The 25,524-nt window shown below is 43.5% G+C and overlaps 2 protein-coding genes across 3 annotated transcripts; one reads left to right on the top strand and one right to left on the bottom strand.

Annotated features, from left to right (window-relative positions):
* Positions 1-428: 428 nt before the first annotated feature.
* On the top strand, positions 429-3,826 carry cxcr5 (chemokine (C-X-C motif) receptor 5; the record flags this gene model as incomplete). Its single annotated transcript, XM_079272300.1, has 2 exons — positions 429-503; positions 2,568-3,826. The coding sequence occupies 2 exons, from the start codon at positions 429-431 to the stop codon at positions 3,642-3,644; spliced, it is 1,152 nt and encodes a 383-aa protein (XP_079128426.1). The 3' UTR covers positions 3,645-3,826.
* A 134-nt stretch (positions 3,827-3,960) lies between these two features.
* Positions 3,961-25,292, bottom strand: bcl9l (bcl9 like). Of its 2 annotated transcripts, none has more exons than XM_079272079.1 (9): positions 25,092-25,292; positions 12,771-12,838; positions 11,704-12,104; positions 9,804-9,926; positions 9,248-9,422; positions 8,982-9,066; positions 6,251-8,663; positions 5,903-6,157; positions 3,961-5,654 (listed from the first exon to the last, which is right to left on the bottom strand). In XM_079272079.1, exons 3-9 carry the CDS (start codon positions 12,020-12,022, stop codon positions 4,456-4,458), a joined length of 4,569 nt encoding a protein of 1,522 aa, XP_079128205.1. In that variant the 5' UTR covers positions 12,023-12,104; positions 12,771-12,838; positions 25,092-25,292; the 3' UTR covers positions 3,961-4,455. The 2 variants fall into 2 exon arrangements, with proteins under 2 accessions (XP_079128205.1, XP_079128204.1); XM_079272078.1 differs by having other exon boundaries at positions 9,248-9,425.
* Between the last annotated feature and the right edge of the window lie 232 nt (positions 25,293-25,524).

Genomic DNA, 25,524 nt, shown 5'->3' on the forward strand with positions numbered 1-25,524 from the left:
GGGTTTTGTGTGTTTATTGTGTTTTATGATGACGTTTAAAATATTTTTAATTCCATTAAAGTTACGTAAACTGCACTCTACTGCTCCATATCATACTGTAGGTTTATACAGCCTACATAATAATTACAATAGTAAAACATATATATATATTAACAGCTGAGTAGCTACCTGCATTAAGAAATGGTGGATAATTAGGGCTGGATGGTTTTTCTAGTTTTATACTGGTGCTGCTCGCAAAAAAAAGTGGAATAGCAGCTTTACATTGTTATTGCTGTATAAGAAAAACTGGAATCAGTACGTGACATTTAACGTTACGTGCCATGGGCAACCATTGTCTGATCTGCTGGCTATGGAGCAGGTCCACTCCACTGGAGAAGTTGGGGGTTGAGGGCCTTGCTCAAGGGTTCGTTGTGTCTTCGCCCTCCTGAATGTATCCTCCCAATGGCTACAGCAGCAAACTCGACTTTCTGATCCTCCCCGCTCCAAGTATCTGTAAGATCATGGTACATTAATAAATAAGGGCTGTGTTTACCTTTTTTTTCATAAATGATGCAATCAATAAAAACAGAACTGATACCAGTCACAAAGCTGGATGATGTCTGTGGTGATCTCAGTCACACCAACATGCAACTTATTATTATTGAGGATTTCTGGATGTTGTATTCATAAAATATTTGGTCTTTTTTGCAAAAAAATACCCAAATAACTCAGACCAGTTCAGTATGATTGCCTCTTGCTTGTCAAAAGCTATACACTGTAGGGTGTTTTTACTCGGATTTGCATTAGGCTACTGCTCTGTCATGCTTAAAGCCGTATTTAAAGCTTCGGTCTGATTTGACAGGCTGTTTCCACCAAACGCACCCCCAATGAAGAAATTGGAAAGGCAAATAAGAACCAGCACTAACAGGAAGTACAAGCACATTTCACTATATGGCATTGTAAGACCAAGATTTACCCATGGCTGTAACAAACACCTTGATCTATGAGGTAAGACATAATTAATAATTGAATGGTAAATTGCTGTAGATGCTTTTAAAGGTCTATTTTATACGATAAATAGGCGGTAATAATCTGATCTAAATCTAATTTTAGTTGTGCAAATGTAGCATTTGTGTATGTTCCGTTTTTTTTTTTATGAACTTAAAACAGTAGGTGCAACAGGGTAAGTCTTACTGATTTAGTGTGATGTCAAATGTCCTTTAACTGCTCGTGGACACCTTCCAATAGATGTTATCTGTTTCAGATAGGATAGCGTGACTCTTTAAAATGTTCTACGCCTCCGCTGGTGGATCTGGCATTTTAATGCGAGATTTTAAGGTTATAAGCAACATGTAGCTTTTTAAATTGTCACAAAGTTGAGCAACATAATATATATACTGCAGTAGATAAAATTAATGAACCGTAGAAATGCCCCTAAACATATGCAGGTTTGCTACGTTGGGTGTATACTGCTTCTTTCCTGTTTACTCACCAGGGAAATAAGCAATGAGGAAAGTCACTGTAATACATATGTTTATCAATAAAGGAGAATACTGTCGGGTGATATATTTCTAGGCTTCAATTAACTTGCAATTGATTTGCCACCAAAGCAAAGTAAAGATAATATTTTACACAAATGCTGCTATCTGTGTTGAAATGGCATCACATATTATCTTTCTGGTGATCTTTATGAATCAAATGGAGAAACTTGATTTTTGTAGAGGAAATTACATTATAAATGTTAAAACATTGTGAAGAAGAGGTTAACATGTAGTAGTCATTATGAACTTTAGGATCAACAATAACATTGACAGCAATGGCAGCAATGATTATAAGCATATTCTAATAAGAATATATAGATTTAAAGTTTAGTTTCATCAAACATTTTTGTTTATAAAGGGAACTGTTATAACAAAAGTATGACAGAAATATCTAAATATCATTAAAAAATATATTTAACAGTCTTATGCAAAAGGACAATTTTTCAACACGGGAGTAAATTTTGGCACAAAGTACATTTTGCTCCTCATATCACCAGAGGATGTATTCAGTGTTGTGTTGTATGTTTGTACAACATCACTTTTTATCTATATTTTAATAAAGATACACATATGTTTTTGGTGTTTTTCTTGGTCACTTAACTTAATTATTTAACAGAGAAATGGTCATTTTAGGCTTTTAATAGCTGTGATTTCTCCAGCAGATATATTAATTTGGTTGTTGATTGGGCAGTAAAAATAAAGTGTTCATTTATTAGTACACAGCCAAAGTCGGATGTTTTGGCATATTTGCCCAAAACATCTGTGTTACCGTTAAGGGGAAGTGAAAAAAATCTGGCCTATTCTGTGTTTCCTGCCAAATAATTTGACTGAGAAAACCGGAACAAAGACAATCAAAACATTGCTTTTAAAGCTAAGCTAAAGCAATGATTCATTTTTCATTTCATTATTGAAAAACAGCTATTAGAATTCAGCCCAAATCGTTCGAGGAGACAATTGTGTATTATTCCACACGCACACACACAAAGTGATTCTCAAACTGTGATGAGGTTATTAAAATGACCATTTTCCTCTTTATATTTTTTACAGCTGGCAGATGTGGATAATTCCACATATGCAGATGAGAACTCCACATATACATACGATTATGGAACCGACACACTCTGTGATGATGAGGCGACTGTCCTCTGGCTCTTTCGTGCCGTTCTCCAACCTGTGCTGTACAGCTTGATCTTCCTGCTGGGCGTGGCAGGGAACGGCCTGATGGTAACAGTCCTCCTGAGACGTTGGCGCCTCCTTCGCATCACTGAGATCTACCTGCTGCACCTCGCCTTGGCGGACCTCATGCTCCTTTTCACATTTCCTTTGGACATAGTCGACAATGTCGCCGGTTGGCTGTTTGGGGAGTTTCTCTGCAAGCTGACAGGCCTGGTGCAAAATCTTAACCTCCACTGTGGTAGTTTCCTTTTAGCTTGCATTGGGTTCGATCGGTACTTGGCCATTGTTCATGCCATTCCTAGTATGCAAAGTCGACGTCCGAGAACGGTGCACCTAACATGCATTACATTATGGCTGGCCTGTTTGGGGTTATCAATACCCAATGCTGTGTTTCTTTCTGTGAGAGAAGGAGCCAGACCAAAATCTAGGCTCTCCTGTTCCTATAATGATCATGGTATGCATGCAAACAACTGGGTTTTGACTAATAGAGTCTTAGATCATATGTGCTTTTTCCTACCTCTGGCTGTCATGAGCTATTGTTACACAGCAGTGGTAGTTACAGTGTGCAAGACTCAGAAAAGCAAAGCAAAGGAAGGAGCAATTAGACTGGCTTTACTCGTCACTGTTGTCTTTTTCTTCTGTTGGCTGCCATATAATATCACCCTACTGATAACAACTACGGTGGACCTGGAGCTCATCTCGTATGAAACCTGCGACCTTTACGTCCTACTGCGACCAGCCCTTGATGTGATGAAAAGCCTCGGTCTCTCGCACTGTTGCCTGAACCCTTTCTTGTATGCCTTTGTTGGGGTGCGCTTTCGCAATGAGCTAATACAGTTACTTTGTAAATTGGGCTGCAGCAATTTCCTACCTTTCCTCCGAGCTCAGGGTCACAGTCGACCATCCAGTTCTGATGGAGCAACGACCACCAGCACCGTACTCATCTAATAAACTCTTGTACAATGTCAGCTGGAACTAAAACGCTTCCGTTCTACAGTAATTCATTTGTACAGTAATGATGAAAAATGTTTTTATCAAATGTTCTGACAATATAGTACCCACTGCAACTGTGATTGCATTTAAAAGATGTTTTATTTACCCAGTCAACAAAATGTTATTGTTTGTCCAGAATCTGTTTTTGCTTGTACTTCAGCTACTGCTTATTGAATTCAATAAAGATTTCAAATATTATACAGCAACCGTGTCCCTTTGTCAGTGTTCGCAAACAGTAATTGACACAATAACCAAAGCTAAAACCACCAGAGAGATCAGTATTATTCTATTTTTAGACTTCTATTAAAACACTGTTATACAGAACAACTGCAAACAATCACAAATTGCATCTTATATACAGCAGGTATATATTATATATATTGACATATATATATATAATTCCTTTGCACAACAGTTTGGTAGTTGGAGAAAAAAAAAAAATCAATATTAAAACAAAAAGAAATTTGAGGCACTCCTCTCCTGACTGCCACTCTGTTCCCACAACTACACAGATCTTCGTAATATACATATTTTACAGTATTTTAGAAAATGGCTTCAAATATGTTACTGAATTGGTTTACAGTGCTTTTAAATATTCCATTTTTAATCAGTTGTAATCCATAACTTGACACATCACTGATTTATTGTTTTTACAGTTCCTCTTTTCAAATAACTGCGAGAATAACATTAATGAAAAAAGGTAAGGTAACCTAGAGGACACTTTTTTTTGTTTGTTTTTTGTTTTTAAAAGTTTATGTTAGCTGGATCAGAATGGCATATGGGCCATACCTCCGGGTCCATAGCCAATGGTACTGTCCAGAGACATTCCTCGTTGTCTGAGAGACTGGGGGCCCATCATACCAGCCTGTGGGTGGGACGGGGCCATCATCGGACCCTGAGGGGACATGAGAGGACCCTGGGGGCCAAAGGGATCCCCTGGAATTGACATGCTTCGCTGCTTAGCCTGCATCATCATAATGTTTTGCTGTGCCATCAGATTGTGTGAGTGCTGCTGGGAGGACATCATGCCAGGATATGGATTGGAAGGATGGTGGAGAAGGCTGTTCGCCATCATGGCTTGCTGTTGCTGTAGCTGCTGCTGGGGCGCCATGCCCGTCCTTCCCATCATATGTCCAGGGGGGCACATGGGGCCCATGCCCCCACCAGAACCCATGCCCCTAGAGCCCCCTTGAGGAATGCCCATGTTTTGGCGTATTCCAACATGTGAGGGTTGAGGCGCCAGCTGCTGTTCAGCCATCATATTCTGTAAGTTTGCTAAGTGGGGGTTGGATGAGGGGCCGCTGCTGTGTGGAGGACCAGAAGAAGACAGTTGTTTGAGGAGCTGCTGTGAAGTAGGTTGCTGGGATAGTGGCCCCTGGTGCAGATTCTGATGTGGCTCACTCTTGGGGAAATACTGGAGAGTGCTACTGGGCTTATCAGAAGGAATGATGCGGGAGAGATCAAACTCAGGGATACCCGAGTGATTGGTTCGTATGACTTCACTTAGATCCGGGCCATCCCCCATGTGCAAAGAGGCAAATGAGTCTGAGGGATGAGAGGGGCGGTGGTGAGGATGACCTTTTCTAAGCAGACTAAGGTGTAACTGCTGTGGTGGTAGAATATCCTCATTAGACTGGGAGAAATGATGTGACATTCCTCCAATAGGTGAGTGCATGGGCCCATGAGGTGGTGGCTGGATGCGAGAAAAGCCTGCCATCTGGTTCTGAGATATAGGTGAAACATTGCAGGGCCCCATCCCATCAGGTGCACCTCCCCCCATCATGGCAGAATTCATGGCAGGCATGCCCATTTGGTTTGGGGAAGAAAGCACAGGTCCTGATGAGTCATGTGGCAGGTGTTGCTGACCTTGGCTTACAATGCCCATGGGGCTTTGTGGATTACTGTGGGGACCAATGGAGCCCTGGGAGACCAGTATCTGGGAGGTTTGGGGGTTCCCCATGTTTCCTGGTGATAAAGCAAGGCAAGCATGTGAAAAATCACACTATTAACATTTGAAAAAAAGATTTCCCTTTTTGTCAACCCATTATACTTATGAAATATTAATTGGAGGCCTATTCATATTTTCAAGCAGCTCTACTATAATATGGCAAAAACATCATAGAACTAAGAATGAACACACTTTATTATGCTACACACTGCCAAACTGTACAAGGTGTTCTCTGTCTATGTCACAATGTGTCCTTGTTTCATACCTCCAATGCTGACACCGGATAGAAGAGGTCGATCTGGCAGCATCTCATCATCGGAAGTGGCAATTGTTTTGATTGCATCATGGTAGAGCGGAGTGGAACTGGGCATGGCATACTTGGACATCTGAGACATAATGAGAGATAAAGGATTCGGGGTTGGATGGTTGTCGGGAGAGGAAGTGAATGGCATACCAGGATTCATAGAGCCTGGCTGGCTAACGGGTGTAGAGTTGGAACTCCTGGGGGGAAGTGATTGGCCTGCAAAGAACATTAAAATAATTGATTAATATTACAGCAATACAAGGAAAAGCAATAATGATGATCCAGCGTCAACTTGAATTTTAAGCGTACCTGTCTCGGTGGAACTACTTCCTTCATTGCCCACTACCTTCCCACTGGTTGCACCACCTGGACTCGGAAGAGCTGTTTTAGGAGACGCCCAACCTGGAGAACCAACAGCCATGGCAGGGGACTTGAGTTGTCCAGGAGAGGCAGACGGAGAGTGCAACCCAAGGTTGGAAGACCCCATTATCTGGGGAGACTTCATGGAAGAAGAGGAAGGAGTCCCAGCACCAGATGCAGGGGGAAGAGTGGGGTGATGCCCTGTAGAGGATATCTGTGGGGGGGACTTCAGTCCTGGAGCAGAGGGGGAAGGTAGAAGTGGAGATGGCTCTCGGTTGAGGGATGGAGATTTGAGCTGATGAGGACGAGGCACTGAAGGAGAGCTCCTGGGGTTAATATTGATTGATAGGTCAGAGGGGTGCCTAGGTCCGAGGTCTACTCCCCTGAGGACTCCACTCATCGGCATATGACTAAGCCGCGATGTACCTCCCATTTGATGATGACCTTGCTGGTCAGGCCCAAACATCTCAGGGCCAGATTGCTGAAGAAAAGGCCCTTCCACCTGTCCTCCAGAGAAGGGGCCGTGATTGGGAAACTGAAAGGGGCCATCGGGTCCTGGAATCATTCCCTTATTTACTCCTCTTCCATTATGTGAAGCCCTGATTCGTGAAATATCTCCAGGGCTAAACATCTCACCTAAAGTTCCCCCTCCAGCAGGACCTCCTCTGAGCTTCTGAGATAGCATCATCTGCAGTTGTTGTTGTTGAACATTCATCTGTGGGTTCATGTTCATTGTGAGACTGCTCCCCAGAGGAGAATCCACAAGGTCTCTCATCTGAGGACCCCCTCCAGGAGAGCCCATAATCTCCCGTGAACCAGGAAAGTCCATGGGATCACCTCGAGTGGAGGGTGGACCCCGGCCCATTCCCAAATTGTGAAAGTCTGGGCCCCCGGGATTATCCATCATTCTTGAGCCCAGGTTGCCCTGTTGCTGCTGTTTAGCTAATCTGTCAAGTTCAAACCTGGGAAGCCCCTGCATCTGCCATTTCTCCATGAGGCGAAACATTTCCTCATGTGTTAACAGATGTTCTGGGTCACCTTGCAAGTGCTGAGGAGGTCCACCAGGGTAGCAGCCATGAAATGGACCCCCACCGGATATATTGTTGGGCATATCATCAAGCCAAATCATCCCTGGCCTGGTGGGCCTTTGGGGTCCTAGACCCTCCACTGATAAAACTCCCCCTTTACCACCAGGAAAACCGCCTCCTCCAGGTGGCCCTCTCTGCATCTGTCCCAGGAACCTTGGGCCGCGGGGTCCCTCTTGGTGCATGTCTATCATTCGTGCATTTCCACCCATTCCTCCTCCCATCATATTGCCAGGACCCCACTGCTGTTCTCCAGGCTTGCTGTGGTAGGGAGGAGGGGGTCCTCTCATCATCACAGGACCTCCTTGCATGCCAATCTCTGTCATCATTCTTAAGTGCTGTGGATGTGAGGGGGGTTGTATTTCCTGTTGTCGTCTCTTATCTTGGTAGTATTCTTCCTGAAGCTTCCTCCACGCCACTTGCTCTGGGGTCAGCCCATCTGGTCCAAGTAAGTGACCCATGTCGAGCCCAGGTGAAGACAGCTGGTGATGAGGATGTTGTGGTAGGTTATGGTGAGAGTCCATGTGAGGGCTGTCAAGTACAGATCCAGTAAGGGACTGTGTTTGAGAAATTATGGACTGGAGGGGTTCTTCATATTTCTTCATCTCTCCCATCGAAGTCAAGGCTGTCGACAGCATATTACCACTACCGCAGTTTCCAGAGCTATTTGTACCATTGTCACGGCCCTCGAGAATACCGCTCCTATCAGTATTGTTGTTATTATTTAGGTTGGAGGAGTTATTACTAGCATTGTTGTTCGTGGCTCCTGAGTCTCCAGGGCCTCCACCTGCTCCACTACGCAGAAGCAGCCTCTCTATGTCCCTCAGTGTCTGCAAAGAGCGCTCCCTGTGTTCCAGCTGCTCTTTGGAAAGACCATCCATGTTCCCCGGGCCACTCCTCTGGCACGGGTCACCCTGTAGGTGTGCAGAAAGCATGGAGGGACTTCCCGAGGGAGAAACGGTAGCAACAGGAAGAGACATACCCCCTGCACCCTCGCCATCTCCAGCTCCTGGGCATGCAGGTGTGGCCGTGCTCCCTCCCTCTGACCTATGGGCGCCGATGCTGTTATTGCTGGAGGCTCCGCCAGGTCTGGTCTGAGAGGATTCATTATCGGAGTGTCCTGCTGATGACGGTGTCCCTGCAGGATGCAATGGACCTCCAGCACCTGCAGAGGTTGGTCGTGGAGTTCCACATTGTGATTTAGGGGTGCCTGTGGGTGGAGAGCTGCTGGAGTTCATCTTTTCAGATAGGTTAGGAAACTTGCCTGATGAGTGGCCCTGTGGCAGACAGAAGAAACAAAAACAATTACACAATGTAAATTGTTATTATTTCTAGTAGTAATAATTTCAGTTATTATATTGCCAATTTGTTATTCTGCCATATAGTGCACTCTCAGTACAAGCATTTACAGCAGTCACAACTGCTGATGAAAACAGGAACAGAGACTTATCGGAGACCAAAATAGTTAAACAAATGAACCCCCTCGCATACTTTGCGTATGTGGTCTTTACTGCGGATAAACACTTGTATCCCCACGTGGTTTAACACAAACGTGACATCTTGTTTAATTTTACGCAGAGTTGTGGATGTCTGACCTGCTCCAACTTGGGGCGTGAAACATTTTGCTGGTGAAACAGAAGGATGGAATCGGTCTGTCCTTTCATTACTGCCTCTGCAGCGCTGTCAAACAAATAGAGCAATCACACAAATGTAATATTCACAACAGTTACACAATTCAGTGTTGAGTCATAATGCAAAACAACAAAACAAATGGGTTGGTTGATGAGATAACGACAACCCAAACATCTCTACTTCTGATGTGAATAACCACCTGCATGACAGGCCTACAAATAGTTCTCACCTGTTAGCTAGGCCGGTTGTGAAAACATACACCACTTGCTGTGAAGGCTGAGGAGGCTGCTCTGTCTTTAGCCCTGGTCCCACTCCACATCCCATTACAGGAGCCGCGGGTTCAGACACGGGCCCTGCAGACAGGCGATCAGAGAGCCCTTGAACAGGAACTGCCAGCCCACGCTCTTCTGTGAAAAAGCCGCAGCACACTGGTTTAATTTGGCTACATTTGTAACCTGGTTTATAATTGCAATACCAGTACATTATGTTGGCTACAACATCTAAACACCAGATGGAGCTAAAACACATGTAAAGTCATATCAGTGGAGAGGAGCAGTACGGCACTCCAAGCCTCTTCCTTTCAGTGTGTGCCGGACCTGAAAACAGCTATGGATAATTAACGGCTTTAGCCTGTTGTTTTCAGTGAAAATAAAATTGAGAGGGGGTAGGGGATTTCTACATGTAATGCATACAGCCTTGGGAGTTACAGTCACAATGACACTATTGTTGGTGAGGACTAGAACTGGGCAAAGGGTTTCCCCCTCTGTGGAGATAGACAGACTCACGGTGGGTCGCAGTGTGTGGCTTGTCTTCATCGTCCTCTGTGTCAGGTCCAGAGCACCATTCATCTCCACTGTACGGCTGTTTCTTCTCCAGAACACAGCGCCGCTTACTGCGCATACCACCCTCTGGAGGATAATACACACATCAAGTGTTGGACATCCATACATACTAAAAGAATACTATCAATGTTATTTTTTTCGTATCATTCACCACTAATGGCCTAAACACACCACAGCATTTTCCACAGCCAGATGCGGATGTACTCCTGTCTGCTCTAATACATTTGGCCTTACTTGCTGGAAGTTGTAGGATCAGTCTACAGCTTTGAATCTGAACAGGATATCAAATGTCAGAACCACTTTAAACTGAAGCTCTTTTTGTCCTGTGAAACATTTGTAAATACCGAAATAGCCTGAGCGGACTCATAAATATATTTTCTTAAATTAACAAAAAATGAAATACTTACAGGTAAAAAATTTAAAACTGCAATTATTTGCAGTTCTTCTCATCGCTGTACTGATTTTATTTCCTTGTGAAACAATATGCCATGCATGCTAATCACATCTGCAAATGCAATGTTGTGAGAAGCATGAGCTGAAGCTTCCCACATGGTGGAGTTATGATTTTGTGGATGCACAAGCTGCTGCACACCAGTGAGCACAAACAGCTGCAAGAAGCATGTATGTAGCAGCTTTAGCATTTCCGCAAGGCAACGTGCAATAGAAGAGGCAGAACAACTCCTGACAGCAAATATAATGGTGGGTTTGAACTCTAAATGGTGACAGGAAAGAAAAGCACACTAGCAACACATTTAGATAAGCTCTATATACAAATCAGATAAACTTGGGTAACCACAGACTTAAAAGATGCGTGAATGTACACCAAGTAAAGAAGGCAGGATGTGTGCAGTGACAATACAGAGAAAAGGACAGCAGAGGGAGGGCGGCCACCTTGCACAGACGGGCAGTATGACAGAGCAGACTTTTTCTTCTGTGAATGTTTTTGTTGCCAGCATTTAGTGGTTTATCTTAAACAGCAACGTAAAAAGAAACCAAACCGTGTTCACACCTTTTGTCGCCGAGTGTTTTCAGGTTTGGCGGCGGAGTGATTTGAAGTAAAATTGTCGGAGGCTTGGGTTTCAATTGAATGTACTTTTATAAGCAGAAACTAGATCACAAAGAAAGAGACAGAGACAGAGTGTGTGTGGAGGCCAAATGAAGCCAGAAGAGATTTCCCTATCTCTCATTCTCTCACTCCGTCGGTCTATATTTTGGAACCACGACTCTCCTTCTGAGTGTGCGTGTGTTTAAAGAGCTTTAAGTCATGTACAGGAAGCCCAGATGAGTTTCACAAAATCACATTGTCATCCGCAGTCACGTGAACGCACAAGCACATTAATAACAACCAACAAATGCAAATCAAACACTCTGTACCGAACCACACAAACACAAATATATATCAAGACACTCACAACAAAAAGAACATTCACTCTTCCCACCCAATCACCGTCTCTGATTCAACAACAACCTCTTTATGCTTATTCAGTGTTTGCTACCTCACGACCCATCTCTTCCTCCGAGCACTACAGAAAGCCCAGATGCCTTTTCATCTGAGACACGTCAGTGCAGCTGACTGGCAAACTATCAAAAGCCAGGGGGAAATTCTGATGCTTCAGTGAAAGGTCAGGGCATTTCAGCTCGAGAGAAAACAAGTTATTCTGTCCTCTCAGTCCTTACATTCACTTCCTGCTGTGGAGGAGGTGAATGCACGTAATCTGGTATTTCGGGTAAAGATTTGGCTGATAGGATGGTGAAGAAAGTGAACTTCCGCATACTTAGAACAGAGACACACTGTCCATACGTCCCTGACCCTGACAGTTTGGTATGTGCTTGAATGCCTTACCTCCTTTGGCATCCGTCTCTGGAGGAACGGCATTTCTTGATTCACCAGAGTCGATGGAGACGCTCCTCTCCCGCTTGGATTTGGTTTTCTGCATCCCTCCGACGCTGCTCACCGATTGGCTGACAGCCTTCAGCCCGGAGTTGCCGGGGGAAATCTGGTTCGTTTTGACTCCATGGCTCCCGGCACCGACGCCCTTTGGACCCAGGTGGCCAGCAGCTCCTTGCTGCTGCTGAGCCTGTTGGTTTACACCGGGTATTTGGGATCGGCTGTCGCCGGTGACCTGCTTGCCATGATTGGCCAGTTTATTGTCTGGGTGCATTTGATTGGCTGGTGATTGAGGTGGAGGTCTGGTGTGAAGAAAAGCTGTTTGTCAGTGGAGCTCACATTGCCAACAGGCGACACTGATGGAGAAAAGAAAAATCATGAGCATCAGTATTTCAGAATAAAAGTCTGTATCGGGCCGTACAGTTCAAAGACAAATTCACATCATTTCTCTACAAGGCCTAATCTGGGAGTAATAAAGTGCTGCAGGAAGCATGAGTTTGCAATTCCAGTTCCCTCGTCTGAATGTCAGGGTTTTTGTTTAGATGCCTGAATAAGGTCTGTGGTTATCATGGGCTTGAACGTTTTGTTCTACGATATAAAATAAGTCAGTAAATACCACAGCCTTCACAGCCTTGTTGTGTATACTCGCACTCATGTGACTGTGGTGTAGTTTGTTTATCGCCTCGCACCTTTTTTTACTTCTGGCGATTGCTTTCACACTACAAATATCCTGAAAGTGGTCTTCATTTGTGAAGATTATCTTGCTGACCAAAACGTGTAAGTATCATAAACTTGTGTTTACTGCGGAGCATATTTTCTGAAATAATCCAAAAAGCCAATGGAATGGAATCCCATTGGATTTTTGTCAAGGGAACCAAAGTGATGCTAACTTCTGGGGTTGGGGTACAAAAATAGGTCTTCCCTGCAGCACTCTACACAAACCTTACATTGTGCCTGTACTGACAACACACTCTGGTTCCGGGTTAGGTCTTTAGAGTTAACTCTTCAGCCTGTTCACTCACCTCAAACTCATCTCAACTGATACATTGCCATGTTGCTCTCCAGGACGCTTCACTGACCACACATGGACCTGGGGAACAACAAGAGGGTAATATCATCAGTGGAGTCAAATAGCAACCTTTACAGTCAGCGCAGACAGGAAAGAGACAGAAGAAGCTAAAAGATTGATAAGAGCACAAGGCCAGAGAGACACTGTGAGGTAACCGTTCCTTCAAGGGAAAGAGAGCAAAGACTGAGTTTGAGCTGGGGGAGGGACCTGCAGCACAGAAGCAGCTCAGCAGTGGTTTAGGTCCCTCCCCCTTCCAAACACTTTGCAAACCACAAAAACTCCACCACACATTCCACAACACTGTCTGAAGCAATACCTGTCTGTCCCTCCCTCACTCAGAGAGAATCTCTCGGTTTCACACTGAGTGTAAGAAAAAACAGGCAACAAAAAAAAAACTCATCACCTGCTTATTACAGATTTTAGTTTAGGCCTATTTAGACACACCACCACACCACATGGGTTCATCAGCGTTACCCGTGTTTGTTTTTTATCTACTTTAGTGTGACCTGAGAGCCCAGATGACAACGCCTCAGATATCCAATTCTAGCTTTCCCGGTAATCTCAGGGACTAAAAACAGCCTTAAACTGAGTAGGATTCAAGCACAACATTAAGAACGGAGCACACTTCCGAGCACATGGCGCTTCGTTCAAGTCCATAGCTGCAAGCTTTCGCCCTCTTGACACCACCACCTGCCGGTGTCCATGACCCCAAGCTTCTGATTTTAACCTTTGCCACTGGACTGTGCTTCTCAGTGAGTGGAAGAATCTGTGTTCAGTCTACGAACTAGTTGTACACAATGTATTCTTGCCGTATATATCCAACAAACGCCGCTTGTGCAAGGAGCATTAAAACACTTCTTCGTTATCTGCAGGTCTCAACAAGACCCGTCCACACCTGTTGTTGGTGAACAATAGTTGGTCAAAACAGTCCTCCCAGCCTGTTCGAAAACATCCAGCTGAGATATGCAACTGACATAATGCAATCTCGCGTAAACATTTCCACTGGCTTCCATTTTTGGCCGATGACACAATCCCACCGCCGCACACGACACGGTTTAGTCGCTCGGGTCAGCTGTCCCGCTCTTACAGAGCCATATGTACCACTCGCTCACCTTGACGGGTAACAGTAAACACAGCGCTGCAATTTGTCATTCACCAAAACCTGCTCATGTCAGCACAGAAAAGGTGCCTTGTTCGTCGGCTGGAGGAGTTCATCACTCATTAACTCAAAACGGGGACAGTCGGACGTCGCTCCTGTTGACAAAGTGTGACTCACCCGCTTTTGTGCAACACAAAGTGGAGGCAGACTAATCATATGGTGAGTCGCTGACCAATGAGTGGACAGTTGAGAAAAGATAGGCCTATCTAAAGTGAAGACCGGTCTCAGTAGAGTTACCCAGTCATTTCTGCTGTGGTTGATATGATCAACAGGGGTCGGAAGATACATGGAGTAAAATAACTTTGAGCAAATACACGAGTCTTAGAAGGCTCGAGTGAACCTTGCATCTCATCCAACATTTTGTAAACCTGGAGTAAGGCTCCGTACTACCATTATCCCCACTCCTTGCCGTGGGAATGGAGCCTATATTTAAGTAATCAGGAGCATTACAGTGACTTTAGAACAGCTGAAGCCTTTCTCAGACTAGATGACTTTTTACTTGAGGGTTTAAAGTGTTTTCTTAGGTTCTGTGAAGTGGTACTACACCAGAGAATGAAAAGGATTGCAACTATTTAAACCGCTCAGCCCTTAATGAATAATATAATATGTAATCAAGGTTCTTCCATGACCTTCTATGAGAGTAGCTAGACAAGGTACTGGCCTGACTAGCAATTCTTGGTGAGCGCATGAATGTTTAACTGAGCCATTATGTAGTCACAGGTCTCAAACAAAGCAGGTTTCCCTATTCAAGCCAAGACATTCCTCTATTTGGAAGAGTCTCAAGACCCACTTTGTGTTGCAACATCTGGAGAGAAGTGCTTCAGAGCATTGCAGACAAGAGAATACAATGAAACCACAATGTGTTATGTGCGTTTATTTTAGATTACACCTGTAAACGGGAGCCCAAATGAATAACTTGAGTACACAAATTAAGTAATCTGAGGGAACATGTTATTAAATGAGACCTTTTTAATCAAAAAAAACTCATCGTGACATCTTGATTACACACAGGTAATCGCCATTCAAGTTGTTAGGCAACTTCTCAAAACAACTAGCTGCACCAGTGATGACATAAATGTGTCGTGGCAGAGTGGGAACGTCAAAATGACGGCCGAGTACGGGAGGTAGGACCACTTCACGCCGCTGGCCCGATTTGTTTACGCTTTGACGTGTTTATTCGTTTGATCATAAAAAAAGCAAAACTATATCCATTTGATTCAATGCTGCAGGACTGGAAAATAATGCCAAGGGGTTTAATAGTTTTTATAGGTTCTCTACTGTATATTGAACAGCAGTACAGACACAAGCAACATCTGACTTACATGTTCAGCTCTCATTTCTTCTTGTAAAACAACGAGTCTTCTAATCGGACACACCTGGAGAACCAGCACCAAACTAGATTGGTGTAATCTGCATTCATTACATTCTGACCACAAGAAGATATTTAACTCCCGACACCTTAATTATGGGGACATTTGATTGACATTCATCAAATCAACATGGCTGCTATGCAATTAATCTGCAATAAAAAAAACAAGGTTATGAAATGAATGGTGATGTCCCTTGAAGGAGGTGTTCTCTCTTTCCAGCAGCTTTGAACGTTCATTCTCAGTCCAGCTTTTGTGTTCATGTTGATAAAGTTGCAGAACTAAAGTAAAACAAGTGCAATAAACCCATGAAGACAACGAGACAACTTTCACTGCATTGTACAGAGGCATGTGTGCCCTCCACAGCCAAACCAACACTAAACAGTTGAAGCTGAAAGAACGCCCCGTGTAGCATCAGTACAAACACTGCGTCAAGTGGATGAAGACAAATGGAATGAAAGGAATGACGTGAAAAAGTATTAACAAAGTCAGATGAATGTGTTACGCCACTGAAACATACCTTGCTGCTAACAAGATCCTTCCCACAATGACCTGTAACTTCAGCTACTACTGCTGAAAAGCTTGATGGTATACTTTTAATACAATTGCTAAAATTGATATGGATTTTTAATCAAATTTTTTTTTTTAAATCAATATTTAAGGGCATAAATGAGTACAGTAATTTAAGGGGTGGAAATTATATTTTTGTGGTAGCAGTTAAAAAATACTAACCTTGGTAACTACCGCCGTTAATCCAAATTATCCAGATACATTTAAAAATAATCCTGCTCAGTCATCTGAGAATGTCAACAAACAAGTCTGTCTGAGCGAATATTTAAATAAAATGTAAACTGGACCGATGCAGACTCACTGGAATGGTCTCGTTTGAATATATCTCCAAGTACTTGCTCTAACAACTACACTCAGCTAAAACTAAAGCAGTCTCATTAAATCCTACCTTCATGAAAGTTATAATATTCAGGTCTTTGTTGAGCTTGTGAACTTAATTGCCTCATACGGAGGTGTTTCTAATATTTAGTCTCTCCTTAGTATAAACACCTGTCTTAAATGGCAGATAAAGGACACTGATGATGATAACCTACTGAATACTTGGTTTCAAATAGTACTAATAAACGGTAAAACTTATCGATAACCTTCAAATAGTCATGACCAAATATGCAGCAAACACAGTTTGGGGGAAAAACATATTCACTGGTTATGAAACTGACTCAATGAAACTGATGCCATCAGCAAAAAGATAGGCCAATTCTATATAATGTGAGTTATTCATAATGCCCGTCAATGGGTCCGATCCCCCGAAACATCAGACGAAGCTGAAGGAATGCAGGTTCATCACAGACCTCCGGCCCAAATGATGTGCACAATTTTACCACGAGATAGCCAGTCCAACTGACACCTGTTTATGTGTGCCCATGACACAAGGAGCCAGCAGAGAAACTGAAAACTAAAATACGAGAGCTGGCGTTGTTATGTGCATGCCCTGATGTCCACTGTTCTTTAAAGCATGCGAGGTACTTATTAAGCCTTCAACGAAACAGCTGTAAAAAGCAGAGTTCAGCTGGGAATATATGTCTGCAAAGATGAGCTGTTATCCAATCAACAAGTGTGTTGGGGCATAACATTTCTCCATTTCCTTTTCCTCATTTGACATTTTCACAACCTGTTTGGGAAACAAATCCAATTTAAAAGTGGGACATTGTCCAGATGTGTCCAAACACTGCTCCAAACAAATTAAGGAAATAATTCAATGAGATTTAAAAACCACAGCACATGGTCTTTACGGCTAAAGCCAACTCATTTTGGGAGCATGATGATTAGCACAGAGCACACACAAAGCAGGCGAGCGCTTCACACAAACACAAAGCCCTGTGCTTTACTTCTACATCAATGGAAACTGGCATTACTGGTCTCAGAGTGTTTGATGAATGAGTGACATTAATTGTGGAGAAAGTAAGGAAAACACTGATGTTCGGTTCATGTTCCTTCAGCGGACCATCCAGAAATGTTGTATTTTAAGAAACTTCATTGATGATTTGATTTCAGTGGGAATCCCAGGACAACGACACAGCAACCATAATACAGGTGAGACGTTATGACTGCTGTGTGTGTGTGTGCGCGTGAGCGCATGCGCGAGAGAGCCTACATTAAGAGTCTGAGCTCCTATTTAGTCCCAGTGGGTCACACATTGCCCTGTATTTTTAGAGCGAGCTGGTATTAATAGACCCAGTGAGCCCTGAGAAGTCGGGGCCAACGGTGAGAACAAAATACGAAGCCAAGTCCAAAACACAGATGCCACAGGGCTGCTCTGTGGATTGACACCGGTAAACACTGAGGCCAAAGTGTTTAACAGTACTGATGAATGAATAATGTGTATTGACGCAGGAGCGCACGCAGCTGCACAGTTGAAATGTTTCTTTCTGACATCAGACTGCCAAAGAGAAGGAAAATAAGTCAAAATGTGCTCTTTAACTCAGGACAAGGCCACGGCTAACACAACATGGAAGACTGCTAACAAAATAAATCATCTGTGAAGGACTGTTATTAAGTTCAAATGTGTCCTTCAGTCTGTATCAGATGTTAAGGTGACCTAAGGCAGTCATTCCCAAAGACATTTGATCAGCGACACCAAATACATTTGCTGAATTTCCTCCATAGTCGTTATTTAACATGTATACCTGCAGTAGACCTTAGGGCCACATATGGAAGCCTGAATGTTTGTATCGTTCTGAAAATGATGGCCGACTAACAACATTGAATATAAAATTAAAAAGGTAAATTATTTTTGTTTAACTGACGAGAGGAACACCTAAACATAAAAATTATGCTAAAACAATGTTGGGAGTACAGTGAGAATATTGCAGTGATTTCTCCATATAGAGCCAGTTGACCACATGACTGATAAGAGACAAACAGAACTAAACTACTCTCTCTCTCATTAACACGGTGTATTGATTCCCTTGGTGTTTTCTAGTCTTCACTGCAACTTTCACCACCTGAAGTCCTGATTCTGAGTTACGCTTTCTAAAAGAATTCAGTCAGGACTTAGACTACAGGTTTTAGAAAAAATGTCAACCTATTTTTTGTCATCCTGTAAATGTTGTGTTGGACCTCCTTCGTTCAAGTACTGCTACTTAAACATGTGAACATGCAGCTCTAGTTGATCACAACCTGCTCAAATGAAGCGTACAACACACCTCTGATGGTGGGGTTTTCCTCGCCTGCTTTCATGTTACACACATGTCATGTGGGCGATGTGGCCGGTGTGATGACTCCCTTCATGTCCCCACACACAGGTTTCAAACAAGCCCAAAGTTGTCACCCTTATCACCACTGAGTTAGACATGCTGCAGCCTATATTTCCCTTTATGCTGGTCAATCTACCCGTGGACCTTCTTTAATAGCAACTTTTACAAATGTTATGAACGGTGATGTGACACAGACAGCTTTAAACCCTTTTATGTTATGTAACAAAGACCATATTGACGCTGCTGTAAGAGGCAGGTTTAATTGGGACGCACTGCGACAGTGTGGGATGTAATGCAATAAAAAACTGAGGATAAGACTCTGTTTCTCAGCAGCAACACAGGCAACAAAGCTACAAACAGCCCATTGTTGGTTGAGTTTCATTTAGATTAGACCTGTGAAGCCTAAACTTAGTGAGAATTGTCTGAATATAGAAAAAAAAAAAAAAAAAGATCGGATTATACACTTCAAATATCACAACTGGTACTCCTCTGATCTGAAATCTATAGTGACCTGGCAGAATAAAAATTGCTGCACTGCATTTATGAGACAGAAAAAAATGGTTAAAAATGCTTCTGTCTGCTGCCATTGGGCCGTAAGAGTTGAAATGATTTGCACACCATGCGACTTTGGAAAAATCAACGAGGGTGATGACAGGGGAGCTCAGCTAGGGTTAAAGATGGTGAATCAGCCATCAAGCCCCTGCCAACTTGCACTCATGGAAAACCAACAGACACCAATGATGTGAAACGGCTTCCAAGTGACAGCCATCAGTACACAGTGAGTGATCATTGCACCCGATAAATCACAACCGGCAGACTCTCTTTGAACAATGCAGTTTCACATTTTGCACGCTTCTGTTGGAATCAGAGAAAACCAAGAAGGTAAAATAGAAATTCCCTCGTGTCTCTTACAAAGTGACCACTGAAATGTCACTGAATTGGAAAGCACCAACCATCCAGGTCGGATAATATAGCAGCTGATGGCAGATTGTGCCCACCTTGGTGAAATGATCTGGTGTTGGTGCAGTAAGTGTGAATGTCTCTTGCATTGAGGCAGTAAATTCAAAACTCTGAACTTTTAAGTGGAGAGAAGATGATATTTGTATGCCGTCAGCGAGCGAGGAAAGGACACAACTGGAGCGTGTTCAAAAGTCTAGCAGGAGGAAAAAAAACAGACTGCATTTTTGGTCAGAGCACCGAAGTGAGTCTGCTCAGTGTTAAAGGCGGGGAAACCCCGATCATGGATTATTGACCACATTCAGCCTTATAGCCACATCTATTTCCTGCTTTTTATAGTCCTTGACATAACCTTTTTTTTCTCTCTTCCCTCCCTGCTTGCCTTCAATCACACGCTTGTTCTCTTCTCCCAACATGCACTCTGTTTTTCTGCAGCCTGGTGTTGTAGGAATGCATAAGAGTACATGCAGAACAAGAGGTTACTGCAGGTCAGCATCCATTTAAATAAACACCAAAGAACGAGAAGGATTCAGTTTGTTAAACCTTTGATTAAAAGAAAAGGTGGTTTTTACTTTTGGGACATTTTAATCCACAACCTCTGTTAGGTCTGTGATCTGTATCGCTGCCTTCTCTGCACTCCCAACTCTCAGCCTAGTCATAGGTTCTAAACTGCAGTGCATTGTGGGACAGTGCACAGGTGACGAAAAAATAAAAATCGGCACACTAGGGTGGTTGTGGCAGGTTGCTGTGGCAACAAAACATGTCACGGGGCTGAGTAAATATAGGCGAACCAGGAGGCGATGTGCAGAGAGAAGGGCCTGCAACAGGGGAAAGGCCACAGAGGAGAGGAAAAAAGAAAAGTGAGACATTTGTGAAGATCTCAGAGCAGAGCAGTCTTTTGATGAAGCAGGCCAGTGATGACAAAGGAGATGACCTAAGATCTACCTTCCCTTTTTACACCGAGAGGAAACGTAACATAAAAGAGTTCAGCTGGGGACAAGAAATGTTTAGCTAAAATATGAACTGATTCGGTGTAAGTAAACACTGATTCATGTGCTACTGTCAGGGTGGATATTGCATGCGTTTGTAAACTGTGTGTTCAGGACTGGCTGAACTGGGATAGGCGTGGAAATGTGGGCAATTCACACACGATTTATTGGCCAGTCCACACAAATGTTGATAAAGACCTCAACAGGATGGAAATTAAGCGGTAAGAAGACTGCAGGCACCTAGTCTATGGTTTTGCCTGAGCTCTGAGGACAGGGAAGAAGTACTGGGCTCATTTTGTACAGAGGGTCAAGGGTTGTATCCTTTCCAACACATTCTGGGAAACAAGCCAACTAGAGCAAGGAAAAAAAAGAGCAAACTGCAGCTTGAGAACAGATAGAAAGCAGGCGTTACGGCACAGAAGCAGTAGGCTGATGGACAGAAGCCACTCAGTGTTGAACTGAACACACACCTACCAGTCTGTTCAAGAGAAGACGCCCAATCTGTCCAATCTCATGCAGGGTCTTTTCCCTGAGGCCAAAGATCTTCATCATTAAAAACACATGGTTTATCATACAATGTGTGACACTTTTTTTTCCAGATTTGGTGAATAAACCAAGTACTGCACGTTGTTCCCCTGGGCAGCAGTAGGGTTTGTACACAAGCATCTTCTTCCCACAACAACGCTGGACAAACCTCAACAGTGACCAAAACGTTAGCCGAAACATAACCTGGCCTTAAACAAATTGGGGGACAGAAGGACTACAATTAGTCAGTTAGCTGCATCTAACAATGACATGGCCCTAGTACGAGTCATTACTGTAGAAAAGAAAGGTCAGTTCCGAGCTGAAGCAATGACGCCAGTTGTGAAAAACTTAAGAGATGAACGAAAACCACAGAAAGAGGAAAAGTCACCTGGATAATTACTGCAATGGATATAAACAAGGGGGGGGGGGGGTAAATTACCTGCTCAGTGTTTGCACATGTTTGCCCTTTGCTGGCTCATTTACAGTATGTACTCTAACAGACACTTTGTAAAGTAACCAGCCAGCAGCCTTAAAAAAATAAAATAAAAAAATAAAAAAAAGGATTTTGTCTCAGAAACAGCATCTGCTGTAGAATCCCAGTCAGAGACGGCTCGACCACTCCAACGCAACTTTGAGCTGATCAGTCTGAGCATGTGCAATAAATGCATTAAAGCATCATGCTAATCCTCCAAATGGTTTTAAGATAAATCTAACTGATATTATGGTATAGTGATTCATATATTGACGTTAGGGAAGCAAAGTATTTTGACACCTACAGGATGCAACAATAAGGCCGCCTTCCCCGGGGTAAGTAAAAAGACACGTCAGGCTAGTAAATCTCACGAGTCAATCGGGCAAGTGGTAATAAAGAATTAAAGGAGGAGTTGGCCTTCTTTTCTATATTGTATTGCTGATTTATACCTGTACAACACTATTTTTGTTTTGTATGTATAAATAAACAAGACATTTTGTAAAGGGGCAAGTCAAAATTGACTTTGGACGAGTGGACTTGTGACCCACTTGCCCGACCGGGCCAGTTAACCAACGTCCTCCTTGCTGTATGAGGCACTTTGAAATGCAATGTGACGTGCAGTCACAGCGAGCATGAGATTCATGAGATTCTCTACTTCCTCAACGAGACTTGTTTATTATCTCAAAACGTAAAAAAACAGTGACGCTCTCAGTTCCCACATTGTTCTGATACAGAGAGCAGACATAGTTTAATATTGTTAAAAGGCTTTGAGAACTGGTTAGATCTGATCAGAGCTCAGGCCTCACGGGATACGAGGAATGTGGGCTGTTGGTCAACAGGCCTGTAAATGCACCTACACTGGGTTTTGTATGTGGAAAATGTTACGCTGATGCATTTTCCTGTTTGAGTCATCCAGCTGAACTCAGACGACTTTCAAACAAAAAGTCTCACGGACCCACAAGTATCAAATGTATTGGCTATTGGGGCAATTTAGCAGTGTGACGAGAGTCAAAACAAATCAAGATTCCTCTCCTGGTAACAACGTAGGACACACTTGGTTCTGCTTTTTACTAAATCGTACACTTTCTTGTGTACACGTCAGCTTTGAACACATGAAGATCCACGAGGCTCAATTTGTTACACAAAGCTTTCCAAGCACAAGTAAGTGCTGACAGACAGAGGTGAACATCTGTCCTGTCGCACCCATGAGACGGTGTACAGTATCTGAGGGTTAAGCACCACAGTTTGCGTGTAAAGGTGCCGAGACCTGCATGCTCACAAGGTCACAGCGTGGTTATTAGGTACACACCCGAGTTCAAGTGGCCTTGTTCTCACCCGGCCGAACAAACTCACGTTAAAAGAGCCTGAATACAACGCCTTGTGTGACTAAATATATTAATGTCGTTTGAAAGGTTGATGACCAGCAGCAGTGTGGACAGAGTACTCTTGTCCACAAAGACAGCATGTAAAAAAAATATATATATGCAAAAGATAAGCTCAGAGAAAGGCACAGAACCACGACAGTCACTGGGACATTAATGTGAACCATAATGTCATGAGAAACGCTTGGTCTAAATGCTTTCTCGTCAGGCAGTAGACCAGGGCCGGCCGCTGCCTTTCTTTTTTTTACTAGGCCTACATTGTCCAGAGCTTAAGTGTCTTCTGTCGTGTGGAAACATTCTCAATATCACATTATTCTTTCATAGCTCACCTTAGCAGTGCTCCCTGTAACTCACCCCAAAGTTCTCAGATCACCTAACCAGATAAAAAACACTTTGTCAGCAGCGGACCAAATCGGTCTCTGCTTGCACGGGAGCAGTCTGCACGGACATGCAGTCGCTGTCACATGCGCGTTCATTTCACATCAACTCTGGACAAAACAAAAGAGGCAGGAAATAGACTTCCCATTCACACCCAGAATATGTCAATCAATACACGCAGGCTTGCATTTCACGCTGCTGTATAATTATAGACACATTAGCCTTCTTGCTGTTACAGGAAGACTTCTTCATTGGCACCTGTTTGTCATGTTTGTTATCCAAGAAAAATTGACCAAAGTGCACACAGTTGCTAAAATATCAGATTGTGAAGTGCTGAGCACTGGATGGACTAAAAACAGAATTTGGTCTATTAAGCCCAGTCATCCTAAAGTGTCCATCATTATCCACGACAACCTCATTTACAGGGACCCCTAAGGATAACACTCATACAAAAACAAAAGCACAAAATAAAACGTGCACTAAGGCCTACAGGTGGGCTGTCCTTTTAAAAAGAAAGATGCTCAGAGATCTCACTTCCAGTGGAAAGCAACACACACTGTAGTACTGTAGCCTTGAAAGACAATTCGGATCAAGTTGCAAACTCTGTTAGGTGCTATATATAGCTCACCAGGATATTGTAGATACACAAACATGAAGCTCCTGTGTGCACCACACACACACACACACGCGCGGAAAGGCCGTGTAGCTAAAGAGAAAAGCTGTAGTATCTCTCTTTGTGAACAGGTTCAAGTGCAGCATTATCACACCATATTCAACAGGCTGAACCAGCAGGGTCATGGGTTGTCAAAAGAGAGAGAGAGGAAGAAAGAGACAGGGGAAATGTGTGAGAGAGAGAAACACTTCACAGTCAGTTTGACAGCATTTAGGGTACCGTATATAATTATAATAGCTACAATTCTAATTATGGGAAAGGGTTATTATCACATTTACATTTTGACAGTTAACTTTAACCAACATACCGTGTGAGTGGTCAGGTAATGTTATAAACTTAGCTTGACGTCCAGCTGCACAGTGTGCTTGTCTGAGTGGAACTGAAACACCGCGGGGCAGGAAATGCCTAATAAAATAACATATATATTTTCAATTGCATGTACGTAATTTATCCAACATTACATTAAAGCTAACGTTGACCACGTCAGTAAAGAGGCACATAGTGTTAAGCAGCGTTAGTATGAACAGCATATGTTCTGCCCACGCTGAGTCCGTGTTGAAGTGACAGGTAAGGTTTTGGTTACGCAGTCTGTCACCTTACTGCACACGGTGTAGCTGCTTAGCTCAAAACCATTCAAATGTTGCTTTGGCTGCGTCTGTCAGATTAGCTTTCCAGACGAGCTCATATTAATAATTTACACATTGTTGCATTTTCATGTTCAGGTCGGCCCGTCAAAACATAATGTCGAGCAAGCACCGCATTCTCGCTCGGAGAAATGTAAGGACACATGCCCCTGGTGTGAACCCCGCCGCTCATGAGTGGAGACTTGCTGCGCCAGCCAGGTCCACGGGCTAACTTAGCATGCTAATTCACGTCTTCGCTAGGCTACTTGCTCGCAAACTGACGTCGCCGTAGCACACATCTGCAAGCGAACCAATGCTAGCTAACGGGATTTGAACTTTGTTGCAGGCTTGCTAGCGACCCGAAGACTTCGTAAAAGGAAGGGAAAGTTACACGAGCAGACGCGTTAGGAGGACAGCTCCGAAATAGGCGCACAGCTAGCATGCTTCGGCAGTGACAGTGTTTTGAAACGCTGTGTACTCTACCTGGTGCGTGAGATCACAAGAGGCCGATGTCAGGACTGACGGCCAGTCGACATTCCCCGGAGTGGCCGCCACCGCTTGCTCCGCTCGCCGTACCACTGCGCAAGATGGTCCCGATCTCGTCGTTTGATAAGAAAGGAGCTGGTGCCGTTTGACGGGAGGTTCAGATGGTGATAAATAACACCGCGTGTCTAGGTTGAAATCGAGGGACGCGTCACCTTGCAGCGGTTCATGACTCCCACTGTTCAAGATGTAGAAGGGCAGGACGTTGCATTTCTCTGCGAGTCCATATCACTCCCAGCCGCTGACAATAATTAGTGTGGCCACACGGGCATCCGTATGTCACTGTACTGATATGTCATACCGGACATCTGCGCTGGCTGAGAGTCCGATTTATATCGGTGTTATAAGAATGGAAATGTAAGGGAAATTACTT

Source organism: Melanostigma gelatinosum, assembly GCF_949748355.1.
Source record: "Melanostigma gelatinosum genome assembly, chromosome: 7".
NCBI classification, from domain to species: Eukaryota; Metazoa; Chordata; class Actinopteri; order Perciformes; family Zoarcidae; genus Melanostigma; species Melanostigma gelatinosum.

What these genes read in the sequence shown, in the direction of transcription:
- bcl9l (XM_079272078.1), bottom strand. Translation starts at nt 12,022, where the DNA reads ATGCACCCAGACAATAAACTGGCCAATCATGGCAAGCAGGTCACCGGC. An exon ending in AGAGACGGATGCCAAAGGAG is followed by an intron (nt 9,927 to 11,703) that starts GTAAGGCATTCA and finishes ATTATCCTCCAG; the next exon opens with AGGGTGGTATGCGCAGTAAG. An exon ending in ATCCGGTGTCAGCATTGGAG is followed by an intron (nt 5,655 to 5,902) that starts GTATGAAACAAG and finishes CTTTATCACCAG; the next exon opens with GAAACATGGGGAACCCCCAA.